This window comes from Rhinopithecus bieti, unplaced genomic scaffold (genome assembly GCF_001698545.2).
Source record: "Rhinopithecus bieti isolate Rb0 unplaced genomic scaffold, ASM169854v2 scaffold_42565, whole genome shotgun sequence".
NCBI classification, from domain to species: Eukaryota; Metazoa; Chordata; class Mammalia; order Primates; family Cercopithecidae; genus Rhinopithecus; species Rhinopithecus bieti.
Window position 1 is genome coordinate 125,022 of NW_016818029.1, and position 22,394 is coordinate 147,415.

The window sequence follows — 22,394 nt, forward strand, 5'->3', positions numbered from 1 at the left end:
TATATATATATATATATATAAAGAAGTTTCATGAATGTGTTGAAAAGGTTAGCTCCTTTGTACAGGCTCCAGTCTACTGTACCCATTGATAAGTACCACTTCTGCAGACAGCCAGAAAAAACACTTTTATCTTATGGAGATGCTTGTTTTTATTTAGTTTTTTTATTTCTTAGATCACATAAGTTAAGGAGAAATATACTCCAAATGCCTAGTTTTTCTTCTCTTGGTTTTGGAATTTTGGTTGTTTCATCTAAATACAATATATCTTATTAAACATCCACTATACCTTTCTTTATATCATCAGAATAACCTGATTGCAAATAAAATTTCATTTACATATAAATTAATAAATATCTTCTTCCAAAGTTTACTACTTCAAATTAATCTGCAGACATAAAGAGTTTGCTAATGACCTTGCCATTAAAAGAAAAAAGGAGGGAGGATGGCAACAAATCAGTGTCCAGAATAAAGCTAGGAAATAAGATCAATAATTTCTTTTTTATTTGAATTGATATGGAGAGATTTAAGCAAACGGAAATCATAAAAGATGCAGCTGACATTCTTTTTGTCTTTATCAAATTTAGTTCTTAATAACAACAGCGTAACTGCAAACATTTAATGACTGTAACCTTCAGTTTTATTTTACTTAACACAGTACCGATTTATTACGATTTTGATTTTATGATATTCCAGCTCTACGAAGAAAAGATCATCTGGTGTGTGCCTCTCATTTGGTACACACAGATACTGTGTGTTCACTCAGTGGATATAATACCTTGACATTTCAGAAAACAAAATGAATGTGCGCTCTGGAGGACAATGCCTTTTAATTGATATGTTACTGTCTTTGTGCGTTTGCATTGCTATAAAGGAATACCTGAGGCTGGGTAATTTGTAAAGAGGTTTATTTGGCTCATAGTTCTGCAGGCTATACAAGAAAACACACACACACACACGCACACACACAAAAGGCATGGCACCAGCATCTGTTTCTGATGGCCTGCTTCCACTCATGCAAGGTGGAAGGTGAAGGGGAACCTGTGTAAGAAGAGATCACATGATAAGAGAGGAGAAGAGAAGTGCCAGACTCTTGAACAACTAGCTCGCACAGGAACTAAGAGTAAGAATTCATTCACTGTGGCAGAAGTCACCAAACCATTCATGAGGGATCCACTTCCCTGACCCAAACATCCTCCCATTGGGCCTTACCTCTAACACTAGGGATCAGATTTCAACATAAGGATCAAATATCCAAACAATGGTAGTTACATTCACACTAATACTACAACCACATCATCATTCTAAAAAAAAAAAAAATTCCAATCAAACATTGCCATTCTAGCTACATGCAACAAAACAGTTTCTCTAAAAACAAGAATTCTAAGTGGATTGTGCTTACACTAACAATGCATGTCCTCTACAATTGCCACATAATCAGTACAACCCAGTAAAGGAGATTTATGCATAATTCATATTCTATAGTATTTGACAAATCCTGTAAAAACATAAAGAGGTTAAATGTAATAACTACAGAATTCTTAACAAAATCTTTGACAGCAAGAGTTCAAAACAAATAGAAAAAGTAAATCCATGAAAACCAAACAGGCATCAGAAAAATTCTCCTTTAGTATTATAAACAAACATAGGCCGGGTGCGGTGGCTCACACCTGTAATCCCAGTACTTTGGGAGGCCAAGGCAGGCAGATCACCTGAGGTCAGGAGTTCGAGACCAGCCTAGCCAATATGGTGAAACCCTGTCTCTACTAAAAATACAAAAATTAGCCAGGTGTGGTGGCGCATGCCTGTAATCCCAGCTACGCAGGAAGCTGAGGCACAACAATTGCTTGAACCCAGGACGCGTAGGTTGCAGTGAGTTAAGATTGCACCATTGCACTCTAGCCTAGGTGACAAAGCGAGGCTCCATCTTAAAAAAAAAAAAAAAAAAAAAGAATTAAGACTAAGAGGAATTCTTTGGTAATGAGACAAAAAACATGCTGTTTTCCAAAACATAACAAACACAACCACAACAAAGACCCTCACTCATTCATCACTTACCACAGCACTTGCCATTTGCAATTTGTCATTATAATTCAGTTTATAGTTGAACACAACCTGGTTAATTAAAGTTGATACAATTTGCTTATCAATCTGATTAAAGGGATCATAATGATGGAAATGGTCAGATCCTAACTAGAGGAATTATTTCAGTACTCAGAATTCAAAGAGAATGGCAACTGGCAAGAAGGGATAGCGCAGGCAAACAAAAGTAGGGAGAACAATTATAATACCTTAATAAAGGTACTGTTATTGCCATTAGTTATTCTGTTAATTTCAAAGGTGATGATTACTCATTCATTTGTTTCATGAAACAGGGAATATATCAAATGTAAAATATAATGAATTATTTTATTACTTATCACTTACAGAAGAAGGGAGATAGTACTGAATTCATCAAAGTGGCTGGACATTCTTTTATACCAGCAGTATATAAAAATACCTGGTTTCATATCCTTGTCAGTTGTGGATATTGTTAGACTCATCTTTTTACTAATTTGATAAGTGTGAATTGGCATCTAGATATAATGTATACAAGCAGATATATTTAAAAGATGTTCACTAAAAAAGAAAGTAAAAAACTGGCATCTACCAGCAAATGAATGAAAAAAAAAATGTGGCATATCCATAAAATGTAGTATGCAACAGTTAAAATGAATTAGGAATATGTAATAACAAAAATTTCAAATACAGTATTAGATGAAAAAGCAAGTTTTAAAACCAGAGCAAAGAAAATTTAAATGGAAACACAACGTTTATAGATGTATATATGGTAGAAAAAAATATATATATGTATGTTTTAGAACATAAATGGGAAAGATATACATAAGTTTCAGGATAATGATCATCTATAAGGAGCGAGGTAAGGGAACAGAATACGGTAGGATAAAAAGGATGTTTCAGTAGTATCTGTAATATTGTATTTCTTCTTTCAAAAATACTAACCTCTAGGTAGCAGATATACAGGATGCTCCGTTATTCTTAAACTCTAGTCTATGCTTGAAATATTTCAATTTTTAAAAAGTGAAAGCAATCTAAATGTCCAATGACACAAGGGATTGGTTACATCATGGTGTAATTCAAGTACTACAATAAATTGTATAATTTTGAATGATGATATGAATGTATAGATTTTTATATGGAAAGATATCCATGATATTGGATATGCCATCCAACATATTGCCAATTTTTTAAGTTGCAATATAGCACATATAAGTGCATAAAATCAAGGCGTGAATGTGTCTACACAAGTTCACACAGTTGTACCCAAACGTCTGCCACTATAATCTTTAATTGTAGAATTACGTATGATTTTCATATTCTTCTTTTTAAACTTTACTGATATTTAATATTTTATATATTTATGGGGTGCATGTGATAATTTGTTTCATGCATAAAACATGTAATGATCAAGTCAGGATACTTGAGGAATCTATTACCTTGAGTATTTATCATTTATATGTGTTGAGAATATTTCAAGTTCTCTCTTCTAGTTACTTTAAAATATACTTAATACATTATTGCTAACTATAGTCACCCTACTCTGTTATGGAACATTAGAACTTATACCTTCTATCTAACTGTATGTTTGTATCCACTGACCAACTTCTCTTCATCTCCCCCTCTCAACCACACCCTTTTCCCACCCTCTGGTATCTATCGATCTACTCTCAATCACCATAAGATCAACTTTTTTAGCTTCTACAAATGAGTGAGAACATTGGATATTTGTTCTTTCTCTGCCTGTATAATTCCACTTAACATAATAATCTCTAGTTCCATTCATGTTGCGACAAATGATATGATTTCATTCATTTTTACAGTCAAATAGTATTACATTCCATGTACATACTTTTTAAAATTCATTAATATATTCATGGACAGTAGGTTGATTCTACATCTTGGCTATTGTGAATAGTGATATAGTAAACATGCAAGTACAGGTATCCCTTGGATACACTTCTTTTCCTTTGGACAAATAGCCAGTGGTGGGACTGCTGGATCATATGGTAGTGCTATATTTAGTTCTCCCCCACCCTCTTTTCAGTTTTTTTTTTTTTTTGAAATCACCATACCATTTTCCATAGTAGTTGTACTAATTTACATTCCCACCAACAGTGTATGAGTTCCCTCTTCTCTGAATCCTTGCCAAAATCTGTAATTTTTTTGTCATTTTAATAATAGCCATCCTAATTGGATTAAGATGCTATCTCACTGTGGTTTTTACATTTCCCTGATGATTAGTGATATTAAACATTTTTTTCATATGTCCGTTGGCCATTTGTATGCCTTCTTTTGAGAAATATGTTTAGATCATTGGCCCTTTTTAAAATCAGACTGTGTTTTTACTGTTGAGATGTTCAAATTCCTTATATATTCTGGATATTAGTCCCTTGTCAGATGGATAGTTTGCAAATATCTTCCCCCATTCAACAAGTTGTCTCTTCACTCTGTTGATTCTTTTGCTGTGCAAAAGCTTTTAGTTCAATATAGTCTCATTTGTCTATTTTTCTTTTTGTTGTCTGTGCTTTTGTGATCTTAGCTGTAAAATCTTTGCCTAGATCAATGTCCTGAAGTGTTTTCCATATGTTTTCTTCCAGTAGTTTTATAGTTTTGGGGCTTTAATTCTTTAATCCATCTTGAGTTGACTTTTGTATATGGTCAGAGATAAGGGTTCAGTTTCATTCTTCTGTATATGGATATCCAATTTTCCCAGCATTCTTTATTGAAGAGACTGTCATTTCCCCAATGTATGTTCTTGGCACCTTTGTCAAAAATCATTTGGCTATAAACATGTGAATTTACTTCTGGATCCTCTACTCTGTAGCATTGGTCTCTGTGTCTGTTTTTAGATCAATACCATACTGTTTTGGTTCTTATAGCCTTGTTACATACGTGTGTGTGTGTAATATGTATATATGTGTGTATATATGTACATATACATACACACACACACACACACAAACACACAGTTTTTTTAGATGGAGTCTCTCTCTGTTGCCCAGGCTGGGGTGCAGTGGCATGATCTCAGTTCATTGCAACATGCATCTCCTGGGTTCAAGTGATTCTCCTCCCTTAGCCTCCCGAGTAGCTGGGACTACAGGTGCTCACCACCATGCCCAGCTAATTTTTGTATTTTTAGTAGAGACAGAGTTTTACCATGTTGGCCAGGTTGGTCTTGAACTCCTGACCTCAAATGCTCCACCCACCTCAGGCTCCCCAAGTGCTGGGATTACAGGTGTGAACCACCACACCTGGTTGCCTTGTAATATATTTCGATGTCAGGTAGTGTGATGTCTCCAGTTTTGTTCTTTTTGTTCAGGATTTCTTTGGCTATTTGAGGTCTTTTCTGGTTCCATATAAATTTTAGGATTGTTTTTTCTATTTCTGTGAAAAATGACATTGATATTTTGATAGAAATTTCATTGAATCTGTAGACTGCTTTGGGCAGTATGGTCGTTTTAATTATACCAATTCTTCTACTCCATGAGCCATATTCTTTTTCATATCTATATCATCTTAATTTTAATGGTGAGCATATATCACCCTTTTAATGAGAAAAATATTTTTTCATGAGCAGAATAAAAAATTAGTCTTTTGCCATATTGAACAGAGAAAGCCAGTAAGAAAATCTAATAAAAACTACTTAGTGAACAAAAAAGATACCCAGTAATGCAATGAGAAAATGAAGGGAGTGTGGTGATTTATGAAGTAAAGAACCTGAGTCTCCTTTGACTTCCTCTGTGTGTGTGTGTGTCTTTACCTCCCCTCTTCTCTAAGTGATAATTTGTCATGACAAAGTAATTATTTTCTAAATCAAATGAAATGCTATATTCCTGCTTGATTTAATAAATGAATAAGCAACCATGACTTTTTGAAATTAAGAGGAAAGGGTTTATTTTAGAAGCTCAAAATTCACTACAAAAGTATTATTTTTATATCATCTAACTATGTGCATTTGAAAATGTCCTTAGACCTTAGAATTCTTATTTCATGTATAACCAGATGGTTTTACTCTTTATTTTGACAATGCTATTTCTTTATTTATCCTTTGAAAAAGGAACTCTGACCTTTTAGTTTACAAACTGAGGGTGATACTGTAACATAAAGGTGAGAAAGTCCAGCACATTGAGCCTTAACCAAGGCTTTCTTCACATCACAAAACCGTGTAAGTGTTCTGAGAGGAAAAATATACTAAGTGGCAGTGAGCTTGTTTCCTGCAAAGAAAGCGGGCAAAGGAAGTAGCACAAATAAACAATCCAAACAATCACATTTCTTTGCAATGTTTGCATTTTCCTTCACCAGGGGAAAAAAACTCTCTTCTAATCTCAAGACTTTATATTAAACGAAATCATTTCCTGTAATAAGAATTTTGAAATTAACTGGTAAATTACTTTCAAAGAACAAGCCTAGTTTGTGGGAAATTAACTGGTGATGATACAGGGCACTAATTTAACGAATAATGATGAGGGGAAATAAATTATATATCATATAAGAAAAACCGCGTATTTGCAACTTTGTTCTGGACAGTAGGAACAGTATAGTCTAGGACAAATCTGCATCCCACTGTCATCTCCTCTGTCTTCTTCCTCTTCAACGTAAAGAATATACCCTAACTACCAGGTTACAAAACACAGTATATGTGGATCATGGTAAATCTAGCTCAAGAGTTGTGTTGCTGAAAATGAGATTTGCCATTGATAATTATACTCAGGTAATCTGACACTTGGCTTACTGATCAAAGCTTCCTTATCAGAGATAAATCTTGTTTTCAATTTTTTAACAATCATTATCTCCTCCACCTATCAAGGCACTTCCTAAAAATATAGAAACAAGAAAACTGGAGAAGCTTGATTCTCCTCAGACTAGCCCTCAACGTGTAACTAAAAGTATAGCAAGAGACCTTGCTTGCTAGCATTACACATCTACATGTAAAGTCTTGACTATTGTCTTGGTCTATTTTGTGTTTCTATAACAGGACACCTGAGGCAGGTTATTTATAAAGGAAGGAGTTTTATTTAACTCATGGTTGTGCAGGCTGTTTAAGCAGCATGGCACTGGCACCTGCTCAGCTTCTGGTTAGGGATGCATCAAAACATGACAGAGAAGGCCAAAGGAGAAGTGGGCATATGTGAAGAGGGACCAAACCTAAGAGGTGGCCTGGCTTTATAACAACCCACTCTTGAGGGAACTAATCCATTTCGTTAGAACTAATTCCATCTAGCCAGAGAGAGAATGGCATCAAGCCGTTTCATGAGGCATCTGCCCCCATGACCCAAACACCTCCCACTAGGCCCCACCTCCCAACACCCCCACACTGGAGATCAAATTTCAACATGTGATTTGGTGGGGATGAAAAAATCATATCCAAACCATAATAACTACTCAATAATGATTCTTTAATACTTGTTTATCCATTTGAAAAAAGTAAAAATAGAGTTGTATGTTACATTATACAATAATAATTATTGGCCTAAGCAGAGTGGGGGAATGGGTTAGGGGAAAGGTAATCTTTACCAATTTTTTGAGGACATAGGAAAGTATATTTATACTGCTAAGAAACATTATTTATCTTTTCAAAGACAAAACGTGTTTTCCAAAAAAAACAGTTGTATCATTCTCAATTTTGCCCAAACATATAAATATACTCTTCAAATGAACTGTAAACTAATTACTAATGGTACTCAAAGGTTACAAGGTCTAAAAAGGTTGTATGGAAAAGGTAACTTCCTAAACAGCCAATTAAAATATAAAACTGCAAACAAAGGACTTACCTAGATAAAAAAAATAAAATCTTCCTTTTAAAACTTCCGTAACACTGATGTGCCATATTTTAATCCATGCAAAGATTCACATTTTTGCATTAAAGCTCAAATAGCTCAAAATTCCTTGGCTTTGTCATTTTCTTATACTTGAATAGTATTTTTTAAAATACAGGAGAGGACAGAAAAAGGCTTTAAATACAATTAACCTAATATTGGGGCATATATAAACAGAATGCAAACACAGAATTTCAATTGATATGTTATACTATAAATATCTGATGTCTTATAAATGATTCGGATGGAATTCAGGGATGTTATAAAAGCTACAAAATACAGAACATAAATTAGACCTATAAAAACTATCTCACCTAAACTCTTCTCGGCAGAGTTTTAAAAGTAAGATACTTTGGGCGGCACGGGTGGCTCCTACGCCGTAATCCCAGCCACTTTGGGGAGGCCAAGGCAGGTGGATCATGAGTTCAGGAGGATTGAGACCCATCCTGGCTAACACGTGAAACCCCATCTCTACTAAAAATACAAAAAAAATTAAAGCCGGCATGTGCGGCAGCGCCTGTTGAGTCCCAGCTACTCAGGAGGCGAGGCAAGGGGATATGGCGTGCAAACCCAGGAGGGCCGAGCTGCAGTGAGCCAAAGATCGTGCCACTGCACTCAGCCTGGGTGTCACGAGCAAGATCTGTTCTAAAAAAAAAAAAAAAAAAAAAAAAAAAGTAAGATACTTTGGCCAGGTACAGTAGCTCATGCCTATAATCCCATCACTTTAGGAGGCCGAAGCAGGAGGATTGCTTGAAGCCAGGGGTTCACAACCAGCCTAGGAAACATAGCAAGATTCCATTTCTAAAAATATTTAAAAATTAGCACAGTGGCCCACTACTATAGTCCTAGCTACACAGAAGCCTGAGGTGGGAGGATTGCTTAAGCCCAGCAGTTGGTGATTTCAGTGAGCTATGATCTTGCCACTGCACTCCAGGCTGGGCAACAGGGCAAGACTCTGTCTCAAAAAAAAGTATTTTTCAGCTAAGTCTCTTATTATTTTTAAATTAACTTAGTTGTATTTTTAATGTATTTATTTAACTGGTTTTACAGACATTATACTATAGTGAGCTACCTCGCTTCATTATTATCAAGTCCTTGTAAACAAATGTAAATCTTTGTATGGCTGACATTTTGAATTCTGATTCTGGGCAATGGCAAAACCAGTTATGCAACTATAAAAGCTACCCATAATAATCAAATAATTTTGTTGGAATATTTCACTTCTCTTCTTGCCTATGTCATAGTGCAAAAAGCAGACAAATATCTAATACCATTTTTTTTTTTTTTTGGCCAGGCAGTGAATAAGCAAATTTGTCAACATATTTTTTTTTTTTTGAGACGGAGTCTCCCTATGTCACCCAGGCTGGAGTGCAGTGGCCGGATCTCAGCTCACTGCAAGCTCTGCCTCCCAGGTTTACGCCATTCTCCTGCCTCAGCCTCCCGAGTAGCTGGGACTACAGGCGCCCGCCACCTCGCCCGGCTAGTTTTTTTGTATTTTTTAGTAGAGACAGGGTTTCACCATGTTAGCCAGGATGGTCTTGATCTCCTGACCTCGTGATCCGCCCGTCTCGGCCTCCCAAAGTGCTGGGATTACAGGCTTGAACCACCGCGCCTGGCCTATGTCAACATATCTCTTAAATGTAAACCAAATTTATAGTAACTTATTAATTGAGAAGCACCAATAAGATTATGCTTATCAAGAATTAATAGAGCTCTTTAAAATAAGCTTATTCAGCAGAAAGGCTCTTTGGTGAGAAGGAATAGTCTGACTCCTTATGGTAGAATGAAAGAAAGGTTGCCTGATCATCATTAATAATCAGAGAAATGCAAATTAAAACAAGATAACACTTTCGGCCATCAGATTGGCAAGAGTTAAAAAGACTGACAATATCTAGTGTCGGCAAGAGTATAGGGAGACACGTATTCTCCTACAATGTTAACGGGAATAAATTAGCACAGCCTTTGCAAAGGTAATTTGGCAGTATCTATGAAACTTTCAGATGTATATACCCATTGATTTCATCAATTCTACTTCCAGACCTCCATCCTAGAGAAATAACAACTTTGGAAAGAGGAAATTACTAATAAACTATGATCATTCATATTACAGGATACCATGCAGTGCTTAACAGGAACATACTAGAGTTATAGATGCCGCTGTGGAAAGAACTCTAAAACAGAAGAAGTAGGGGAATCACACTGCAGAGTAATTATTTATTTATTGTTATTTTTTTGAGACAAGGTCTTACTCTGTCGCCCAGGCTGGAGTGCGATGGCATGATCTCGGCTCACTGCAACCTCACCTTCCTGGGTTCAAGTGATTCTCCCACCTCAGCCTCCAAGTAGCTAGGACCACAGGCTTGCACCCACCATGCTCAGCTACTTTTTGGTAGAGACAGGGTTTCACCATGTTGCTCAGGCTGGTTTCTTGACCTCAAGTGATCTACCCGCCTTGGCCTCCCAAACTGCTGGGACTGCAGGTGTGAGTCACTGCACCCAGCCCAGCCTTGCAGGGTAATTACTGCAGTAGACATCTGTCAATCGTGGTGCTCCACATTTTCTGAAGCCACTATGCATTCCACCTTCCCAAAGTAGGCTAAAACAACAAAAATAACAACAACAACAACAACAACAACAAAAACCTATACTGTGTTTCCCAGCGTTCCTCATAGCTAGGTATTTCACCAAAATATGTAGCAAGTAACTATGTGGCCAAAAATCTATCAATCAGAAAATCCAAGTGTTGGATTTGGAAGCAGACATGTAAGGAAACAGTCTGAAAAAGGGTATCTCTTTGATTAGCTTGGGTGGCAGAAGAGGCCGAATGTTGTGAGGTAAAACCACAAAGGCTTCCTGATGAGAGAAAAAATAATGTGGTCTGAGGGTTCATTAGCTGCACTACTTATCTACAAAGCCAGTCCTACAAGGTGGTTCTGCGTTTTATTCCTGAAACAGTTGTCCAGGCTATGATACTCTGAACATCTTTATCTCTTTATAAACCCCTTTCTGGGTAAAACTAGCTAGAGCAGATTTCATTGTAAGAATTAAGAAACTTTTCATGTATACAAATGATAACCATTTATGAAGTATACATGTCCATAAATTGATGAACAAAAAAGAACGAAAAAGCATTACATGTTCAGAAAAGGATCTGAAGACCTGTAAAATCACTGATAATATTTAACTCTGAAGAGGGAAGTGTGACTGCTACATATAGGTAAGGAAAGAATAAAAGAAGGTGTTTACTTTTCCTTATGTGTATTTCTTTTCGGTTGAAATATTTTTATGAGAAATAGGCACACAATGCTATGAATTTTTAAAAATAATTTAAAAGCTGAATGTCCCTCCCAGAGGTGCCTACCATCCTAATTAAGAATAATAGTTTTCCCCGTCTCTACTAAAAAATACAAAAACTTAGCCGGGCGTAGTGGTGGGCGCCTGTAGTCCCAGCTACTCAGGAGGCTGAGGCAGGAGAATGGCGTGAACCTGAGAGGCGGAGCTTGCAGTGGAGCTGAGATCCGGCCAGTGCACTCCAGCCTGGGCGACAGAGCGAGACTCTGTCTCCAAAAAAAAAAAAAGAATAATAGGTTTGTGGTATCTCACTAAGAAATTCTGGCTAGGCACGGTGGCTCATGCCTGAAATCCCAGTACTTTGGGAGGCTGAAGTGGGCAGATTACCTTGAGCTCAGGAGGTCAAGACCAGCCTAGGCAACATGGCAAAACCCCATCTCTACATGGGGTGCCGGGCATGGTGGTACACACTTAGTCTCAGCCACTAGGGAGGTTGAGGTGGGAGGATCACTTGAGCCCAGAAGGTGAACGTTGCAGTGAGTCAAGATTGTGCTATTGCACTCCAGCCTGGACAACAGTGTGAAAACCTACCTTAAAAAAAAAAAAAAAAAAAAAAAAGAGGAATTTTTAAGAAAATCAAATAGGCCGGGGCGGCGGTGCTCAAGCCTGTGAATCCCAGCACTTTGGGAGGCCGAGACGGGTGGATCACGCGAGGTCAGGAGATCGAGACCATCCTGGCTAACGTGGTGAAACCCCGTCTCTTTTTACTAAAAAATACCAAAAAACTAAGCCGGGGCGACGGGTGCCAGGCGCCTGTGAGTCCCAGCTATCAGGGTGGAGGTCTGAGGCAGGAGGAGAATGGTATAAACTCGGGAGCAGAGCTTGCAGTGAGCTGAGATCCGGCCACTGCACTCCAGCCCGGGGCGACAGAGTGAGACTCCGTCTCAAAAAAAAAAAAAAAAAAAAAAAGAAAATCAGAATTAAACTGAAATGCATTCTATGGTACATATCTATACAAACTTCATTGCTATTTATATAACAAAAACTAATATTCTTGAATGAGGAAAGGGACTTTCTAACCACCAGAGGTTAGAGGAAAAAGACAATAATTTTCTAACGTACATAAAACAAACTTTGAAACCTTAAAAAAAAATAAAAGATAAAGTGAAAAACTGAGGAAGGGAAATCTGAAGCATATTATGGCAAAAAAAAATTGATACTTCCAATATATAAAGAACTCTTTACCAAAGCACAAGGACACTTTAATTTCAAATGGGCAAAGAGCATTTAAATTAGGTCCATTCTCTCTCTCGCTCTCATATTGGGCAAAAGCATTAATAGTCCATTTTCTCTCTCTCTCTCTCTCTCTCTCTCTCTCTCACACACACACACACACACACACACGTAGCAAAAAATATGTTTACGTTCACTAGATTTTTTAAAATCAAATTAGCAAAAGTTCGATAATATCTAGTATTTAAGAGGGTATGGGGAAAAGGACAGTCTCAGATGTTACTGATGGAATTCTAAATCGTTGTAAACTTTTTGGAGGAAGAACTGAAAACATAAAACAAAATTTTAAATATTCATGTCATAAAGCAATTCTACATTTGGAAATGTATCCTATGGAGATAAATGGATGAATACACAAAGAAAAACATTCATTGTAGCACTGTAATAGTAAAAACTAGACAACCTAAATATCCACTATGAAAAACTAAAGCAGTGTTCAAAATCCATACTATTTCATGATATTGCAAAACTATGCAGCTGTTACAATTAATAATGTAAATCCTTACATATCAGCATGAAAAACATGATCATAACATACAATTAAAAGAAAAAGGTAGGTAACCAAATAGCATGTTTCTATTAGTGTTAAATATAGATTCACTGTATATGAAAGCATTTACACATATATGTAAATGTGTGTGTATATATGTATATGTACACACACACACATACATCTACAAACACATGCATCGCACGTATCCTAAAAAAACAGGTCTGAAATGTGATATACCAAAAAGTCAACCACAGTTAGTTCAGAATAATACAATCCTAGGTGATTTTCACTTTCCTTCTGATATCTTTTGAATAATCTGACCCTTTACAAATGACTATGTATAGGTTTTATAATAATAAATAGAAATTATTTCATTCTTTAAATAATAAACAATAAAAATCACCTTATTAAATACCTTGTGTCTTTACAATGTATTACCAACTGCCTTACCTTTAAACCTTCAGCTGGAAGTCTATAACCAAATCTTGCAGGGAGGTCATCAAATGTCTGAGATGCATTTTCAAAGTTATACTAAAAATAAAATTTTAAATATTCAAGTTAAGACTAATTTATACATAACATTAAAAACAAAGATTTATTAAATTATATATAATTATTATTTTGACAATTCTGATTACTATCACAGCTTATCAAAATAAAACTGAATTTGTAAATGTACATCCACTAAAATGGAAGGAATATATAGAATTTATAACATATACAAATGCTTAAATTGGATTCTGATTTCAAATGTTATTATCGAGCAGCAACACTAATTCAGCCTACTGTTTTCTGAGTTGTTCCCACAGACAATTTCCTAGCAAGGAATTTTCCAGATAGATCATCTTCCAGGAGGAGTGCTCCATTTTATTTTCTCTATATTATATAGATCTGATTTACTGGAAGAAATTTACAGCATTTCTGGCTCTAGCTATGAAAATGACTTTCTTTTGGAAAGAAGCAGCATCATATCATATTTTAAGGCATGTCAATTTTGTATAAGCTGAACATTTTATCCAGGGTTGAACACTGAGGAGACCAAATTCAATGAAATACATTTATGGAAAAAGCTGGAGGTATTCAAACTCTTCAACAACTTTCCCCCTTCCACACAGATACAGATTCCAATGCTACAATATTTATTAGTCCTTTACAGAAAAAAAACAAAAGTTCTTTGTGCTTTGAGAAGAGAATAGTAATGATAATAGTTGTGAGATGAGTTTGCTTTATCATTTAATAATGTTCAATTTGCTATACAGAGAGCAAGAGAAACAAGGGATACAGATGAAATTCAGCATAGATAGTAAACAAGTAATTTTTGAAACACAAGTGAAAATTACGTACTAGAAATTAAGGTAGGTGTTCATAACCTGTAGGACATAAATACAAAAAAAAGAACACATTTGTTTTGCATATAGATACAAAGGATGGTTTGAAGATAGATAAAAGGGAAGAAAGCAAGAGTGTTATATATAGATAAGAAAAGATGGAAGGATTAAGTAAACTTTAAGTATTCACAAAGCATGGATTAGGTCACACATCCAGACTGATAGCTACGTTATCCCTGAATCAAACACTCAATGGTTAACGCTATCCTAGCCTCTTCTGTCGTCTGCCAGAGGCATGCAGATAAGCAGCTCCACAGTTTAAGAGCCAATTATAGCTGTGACCAGTTGTCTTGCATCTCTCCGGCAGAGCAAGCAAATGTTGGATCTAGACACCTTCCATTTGTCAAGTCCCCTTGGCTCACCATCAACTCAGGTCCTGGTAACCGTACCACACTGTCAGCAGGAAAAGTTGATGCAGCATACAGGAAACTGGACAAACTACAACAGGTGACCCAGGATTCAGGCAGTGTGGTTTTTGCATCCCACTGGAACCCTATCTTGAGTGTCTTAGCATGTCCATCTTGTACCTTTGCCTCTCACTGTATGCTTGTAATTAGCTCAGGAAACTATGTGATTCAAGCATCTAAATGCAGTCACTAAACCTATTCATTCTGTTATTGCTGGGATACTCATTCTAGAAGTGTTCTTGGAGGCCACCAAGCATATGTGGTAATTGCTTCAGCGTGATTTCCCATTGCAACAATAATTCATATTTGCAGATTACTCCATAGTTTACAAAATACTTTAGAGTTACAAAATGCTTTTAAACCCATTATCACAATCTATCGTTTAATCTCTTAATTAAAACATGTTTAATTGATTTAATTCACCTATGATGAGGTTAATGTTGAACCTAAGAAAAACATTTAATCCCTCCTAGCCAAATATGCCATTGTAAAATAAAGTAACTTATCTAGATCAATGGAAATAGACCAAGGACAAATGCAAATGTGTGTAAGCAGTATTTTTTAATATTTTAATTAATTTAATATTTTGAAATTAGGAAATGGAGAATCTACAAACTATATACTAAAGTATTTTTTATCTCTTCCTATTACTTAAGAGTTTCACTATTACGGCTAAAATTACAGAAATAAAATATCTATCTTGAACTACAGTACTTGTAACATTGAGATGTGGATTAAGTTTTGTTACTGAGTGAAACCCTTTTTGAAACTGCTTTGTCTTTCCTTAACAGCAAAATAAGGATTGTCTCATATTGCCTCTTAAAATCATATTGTTTAAAACAAAAAATGTTCCTACCGTGAACAAGAGTAACAAAGGTACTTTCCGTTTTCGGTATAAGGAGGGAGGGGAGTGATGCTCATAAAATTAAAGCATGTTCACTGTTTAAAAATCTGAAGTAGTAGGCTGGGTGCGGTGGCTCATGCCTGTAATCCTAGCACTTTGGGAGGCTGAGGTGGGCAGATCACCTGAGGTCAGGAGTTCAAGACCAGCCAGGCCAACATGTTGAAACCCCATCTCTACTAAAAATACAAAAATCAGCCAGGCCTGATGGCAAATGCCTGTAATCCCAGTTACTTGCAAGGCTGAGGCAGGAGAATCGCTTGAACCCAGGAGAGAGGTTGCAGGGAGCCGAGATTGTGCCACTGCACTCCAGCTTGGGCAACACAGCAAGACTCCATCTCAAAAAAAAAAAAAAAAATCTGAAGTAGAAAATAGTTACTCCTCACTAGAATCCCATTCTTAGTGATTACCACGTAACAGTCTGAGTACACTTATTTTGAAAAGGTCTTTTCCTTAACCAATTATTTTCCTTGACAGCTTCCTTAACAAAAGGTTTAATTTAACTTAGAAAGTAATAAATATCTAACAATTATTGAGCACTCATTATGTACCGACATCATGCTAAGAACTTTACAGGTAATAATTTATTTAATCCTAACAACAACTCTACAAAGTAGGCCACTATTACTATCATCCTCATTTTACAGATTGACAACAGCATGTTGAAAATAAGCTCTGGTAAATTAGAAGAACCAGGATTCTAACTGAGGCAGTCTGGCCCCAGACCCCAGCCCTTAACCTACTACTCTATACTGTCCTTCACAAACTCTCACTTTTACAAAAAGTTAACCATTACTTAAGAAATGCTAAGTAATCTGCCCAAGGTCATGCAAATACAGAGTGGTAGATCTGGATTTCAACTCTGACTATAAATCCATTTCTGGAGCTCTGGACTACCATGCTATATAATCCAATCCATTCACACCACCACCCATTGGGTGTTTCTTTGCTACACAGCACACTGGCCCTCATAATCACCACCCAGCAACCAATTCTCTTTGACAAATCCAGACAAAAGAATCAAAAGGCAGATTGGGCATCAAGCAACATGGGTTGTTTGACTCTCATATAAGATGGATATTACTTCTCAGTAAGATCTTGGGCACAATTCAAAACTAGCATGTCACTTGTGGACTATGAGTCTCAGAATATACAGCACTGATATAGTTATCTCTTAAGTGCAATTCTAAAATTTCATGTTTCTAGTATAAACCTACAAAATTAATAGTATTATGTTTCTTTTTGGGTAAAAGGAAAATGATAAGAGATAAAACAGTAATCTAAAAGTACTAAGGAACAGATGCCATTAAAAGAAAATGTGATGCAAAAAATCTCTAAGAGAAGGCTTTTAACTACTTCAAACCTGTATTGAATTTCTACTGTGTAACCGACACCAGGCACCAGGAATAAAGTTTAGTAAGACACAGTCCTGCCTTCCAAGTACTCATGGCCTAGAGGTCTGTCTGACTAGTCAGCTAGTCATGCTATAGCAGCATCTCCATAGCCTGTTAGAACTCAACTAGTTGGACAAACACTGTTGTCTGTGAATTCAAAGTCACATGGGAGAATTCAACTGCAAAAAAAAAACAAAAAAACAAAACCAAAGGCATCTGGCATTACAAATAGCATAACCAAAACGGACTTAACTTTTCAAAAGCAGCATCCCAAGCCCTGTGCAAATGGAACTAGAATCAACCTAGTTGACTGGAACTAGATGTCTAATTTATTTATATCTGTATTACTGCAAACTCAGATTTCAGGGATGCTCTTATTATGTTAAAAGGAAGCGCTCTTACTTTCTACCTCTTAACTCACTTCCTTTGAATGACTGTCACATATCCAGTTCCTCTGCCTCAATTTTTAGTTCCCTGTTTTACCAGTTACATGCCTTCACAAGCCGCTCCCCTCCAGCCATCTTTGCATTCGTGTCAGCCTTCTATCCTTATGGTCAGCATAGAGATCAGATTTACACAGCTCCCATCTTACAGGTCCTTCACTAGAGGACATCAACATACATTCCACAAGTACCTGTGTAAAGCACAGGGAACCCTGCTAGCAAAAAGGACTGACTATTCTTCTATACCTAACATTTTTTTTTTGTCTCTACATTAAAAAATACAGCTCAGGTAGTTTCATATCTTCTCAAGGGGCTGAGTGAAATATAATCAGAATGATAATTATAATGAAGATTTAAACCATATATAAAACATTTACTATGTGTCAGATACTATTCTAAGCAGTTTATCTTATTTAATCACCACCACAACACTCTAGTTCACATAAAGAAATAAAGACACTGTGGCACTTATAGCAGCTGAGTAATTTGATCAAGGTCATATAGCTGCTTAAGTTCCCAGAGCACATCACTGAAAATTATTTAATCCATCAGGCAGCTCAACCACAGAATAGCAATCCACCTTGGGTATAAATGAAAGAAAGAAGGCAAAAGGTATTAAAAACAACAGAGAGGGAAAAAGAGAGACACAAAATAGAAGAAATCAAAGGAGAGAAAGGAGACAAGGAGAACTTTATTTCCTGATCAGTCCATAAATCCTCTAAACTCATTTCAAAAGTCATGCCAAGAATATTCTAAGGATTTTAGGGACCAATTGAGAAGGGAGATTTGAATAGCAATGGACTCAGTCTTCAAAGGTTCTATTTCCACTCCACCTCAAAAGACCAAGACTATTCCCAAAAACAAACCTAATCAACCAGTTCCCTACAGAGGACAACAGGGGGTGAGAAATCTCGTATGGATTACTAGCATCCTCTGCCTTCAAAAGTTATAGTATGGAAATCAGCCTGGCTCTCTCAAGTGCTACAATGATCTCAGAATCTTCCAGAATTGCTGCAAAGTGCAGGAGCACAGCTGAGGACCACAACAAGCTTTGATCAGCAACAATTCTTGCCCTTTTATTTTTCACCTGATACCATTAAGCAAACCAGTTGCACCCAGAAAGTAAAACTAAATCCTTAGCACAGACCTAGAGGATAGGCATGTATGTTCTTTTTCTACCTTCACAGAAAAAGAGGAATAGAAAATATATATCCTCAACTTACAATGGGGCTACATCTGGATAAACTCATCATAAACTGAAAATATCTAAGTCAAAAATGTTTCAGAAGTCAAATTCTACTTATGATATTTTCAACTTATGATGGGGTTGTTGGAACATAATCTTATCATAAGTTGAGGTGCATAATGAATGTGCACATCACTTTCATTCCATCATAAAGTCGAAAGCTCACTAGTCAAGCCTTATCTTAAGCTGGAGACCATCTGATTACTCTGCAGTGTGGAGGAAAGTGAGACAGTAGCTAAGAGAGGCTATGGTAAGGTTTTGAGCAGCATTCTTCTTCTCTAAAAACTTTTTTATCCACCATCAAAGATAGGACCACTGTGCTTCTCTTCTGACTCATTAATGCTAATCTTGGGTTGAAGTTTTCTATCAACATCTTATAGAATTTCTTAAATATTATTATCAATAGAGATACCACTGAGATCTTACAGTCATGAAGAGATGTACTAGGTACTAAGAAAAACAGTAAAATTCTACATAAGTATATAGTAGGTAGGTATGTGTGCAAAGCACCCACATGTGCACACATACCCTCATGTGCAACATTATTTATCAGGTACTGATTGTTCATAAGATCTTACACTAGATATGAAGCAAAAAAAAAAAAAAAATGAATAAGGCGCTGGGTGCGGTGGCTCACACCTGTAATCCCAACACTTTGGGAGGCCAAGGCAGGCAGATCACCTTAGGTCAGGAGTTTGAGACCAGCCTGGTCAACATGGTGAAACCCTGTCTCTTAAAAATACAAAAAAAATAGGCGTGGTGGTACACGCCTGTAATCCCAGCTACTCGGGAGGCTAAGGCAGGAGAACTGCTTGAACCCGGGAGGTGGAGGTTGCAGTGAGCCAGGACCGCACCATTGCACTCCAGCCTCAGCAACAAGAATGAAACTCCATCTCAAAAAATAAATAAATAAATGAATAAGGTACCTCAATGTCAAGTAACTGTGTATATGTGTTGGGGTATGTTTTTAGATAAAAATATCTTATAACAATGTCTTATAAATATCATTCAGGGCTTTTTTTAAGCTTTTCTTTAAGGGATGTTTCTAGACATGAATAAATTTCACTGTACTTACTGCTAAAATGTCTGCTTCTACAGGCAGTAGGTTTAAGAATGCAAAGAGCTGGACAGTCAAGATGGTGTAGACTTGTGTGGCTGACAGCATGAGCATCCCTATGGAGAGCAGCATCTCGTCGTAAAATCACCTGGAAGACAAGGATGTAAGTAACTATGAGAGCTGGTGCTTTGTCCCAGGGAATAGATCATTTGATATATTAATTCTCAATGTCCAAAAATATCCCTTTTAATTATAAACATGTATTAACATTAAAGGTAAAGCTTTTATTTCAAAAGCATAAGAATTACACAGATTTGGACATTTAGGTGAACACCCATGTTTAGTCAATACCTATATAACTCATGATGACAAAGTTCTGTGTTTTAATCACAAAACAAACATCCTCCCATAGTGCTCAGTTTATAGTACAGCTTGTCTTACTAACCCAATTTTCAAAGAAACTAGATTTCAACCAAAATAATGGTTAAAAACATACAAGCAGCTTTGTTTAAAATTGAAAATTTTCTACAACTTAAAAAATTTTTAGCTTCTGGTTCAATATAAATTCACATGTAAATTTACTTTTCATTGCTACTGTATATTGTACCAACATTGGAGAATGCCAAAAAATTAATAGCCACTTATAATAAAGGAATACTTTTTGTCCTACCTCCTCCTAACAATCTACACTTTTTTCCCCTCTCTACACCTGAATGGCAACAGCGTAACTACCTCTCCCAACTTCATCCTGTTCACTATGAGTCCCTTTCTCTCTTTTAGCAAAAAGATACCATGAAAAGACTAAACGTCAACCCATAAATATTAAAATTCTCATTGTTATGCCTCAATCAATTGTATTATATACTTTTAAACAAGTGAGAACGAACATTGCAAAAACAAGGGCTTTTATAACGAATTATTTCATTAAATATCCCAAACTCATGTAATATCCATTTTGATGATGATTAGTGTAGATAAGTGCTCTAGATGTAGAAGCTGCCATACAGACTCAAACTCTGAATCTTTGACACACTGGAAGTAAAATACCTGTGAATAATTTGTAAGGTACCATTTACAAAGACACTAATATCACAGATGAAATAAAAATGAAAACATGCTAAAGTATAGATTTTTCCTTAACGACAAAAAGTAAATTAGTGGTTGCCTAGGAATTGGCAGGGTGTGGGGGGAAAGCTTGAGGGAGGGGAAAGGTAGGAATGAGAAATGACTGCTAATGAGTAAGGGTTTTAAGGGGGAGATGATGAAAATGTTCCAAAATTAGACTCTGGTGATGGCTGCACAACTCTATAAATATACTAGAAATCACTGCACTGTACACTTTAATTGGTTGAATTTTATAAGGTGAGAATTGTATCTCAATAAAGCTTTTTTAAAACGTCTAGATTTGTCGACATTCGTTTCTTAAGTAAAATACATTTCATAACATACCATGGTACAGAAAAGTGTTAACATAGCAGGCCTGAGATTGCTATCCCTAGAAAGGTCTGCTTGCAAGGCTGGTCCCTTGCTGGCATCTGGAAATTTAGATTTCAGGACAGTTCCTACCATTTCCTAGTAGGAACAGCTCAGTGTGCCTACACTTTACAAACAAATGTGAATTGTGCTGAATACCTGTTTTCCTTCTAGGGTCTAGAAATTTGGTACATGCTAAGCAAAGAGTGTCTATATGAACAATCCCTAATATAAACCCTAGGCACTGAGTCTCTAATGAGCTTCCTTGGTAAACATTTTACATGTGTTGTCACAACTTGCAGGAGGAGTTAGACGCATCCCGTGTAACTCCACTGGGAAAGGACCCTTAGAAGCTTACACTGATTTACTCTGGACTTTACTCCATGTGCCTTTTCTTCTCACTGATTTTGTTTTGTATCCTTCTGCTGTAATAAATCACAGCTGTAAGTACAACCATCTGCTGAGTCTTGTAAATCCTCCTAGTGAATCACTGACTGTGGACAATTTCTGGTTAGAAATCATACCATAAAAGCATACAAATATTTACAAAATAAGGTATAGTTGCTACTAAATTTTAGTAGGAGAAGAAGTATGTACCTTATTGACCAGTGACCTCTTTGGGAAACTGAATCTGAATAAAAACTATGACTTTCCATCTAAATCTCCAGCTAACTTTGGGGGAGGGAAAGGAAGACAGAGTTTGGAGGGAAAATAAAAGACAGGAATAATAACCAAAACAACTAATACTGATCCCTTACTAAGTGCCAGGCATTGCTGTAAGCATGTTATTAAGTTAACTCATTTAATCCTAACCTCCCTATAAGGTAGGTATCATTTCACAAATGGGGAAAACTTAGGAACTGTTAAGCAACTTGCCCAAGATAAAACCATAAATAACAGCAGAGCCAGGATTCAAACCTAACAGTCAGTTTCCAAAGTCCAAATTCTAAACCCCTACTGAAAACAGCATCAATATCCATCCAAGGCTGATGTTCCAAGAGTAGAGAACAGCTTCTTGCCTACAAAGGTATTCAAGAGCTTCAAAAGCCAACGCTCATGGAGCAACAGTCACCAGTTTTCTTTTACTTTGTATATGACGGTGCATGTGTGTATATGGTGTGTATTCAATTATAT

The 22,394-nt window shown here is 36.4% G+C and overlaps 1 protein-coding gene across 1 annotated transcript in view; it reads right to left on the reverse strand.

The window, feature by feature from the left end:
• Positions 1-22,394, reverse strand: part of RNF13 (ring finger protein 13) — a 167,981-nt gene that overhangs the window by 113,926 nt on the left and 31,661 nt on the right. The window contains exons 2-3 of the mRNA XM_017856542.1: positions 19,806-19,935; positions 13,402-13,482 (exon numbers count right to left, since the gene is read on the reverse strand). Coding sequence (XP_017712031.1) covers positions 13,402-13,482; positions 19,806-19,919 — 195 coding nt within the window. The 5' untranslated portion in view covers positions 19,920-19,935. The remainder of the gene's footprint in view (positions 1-13,401; positions 13,483-19,805; positions 19,936-22,394) is intronic.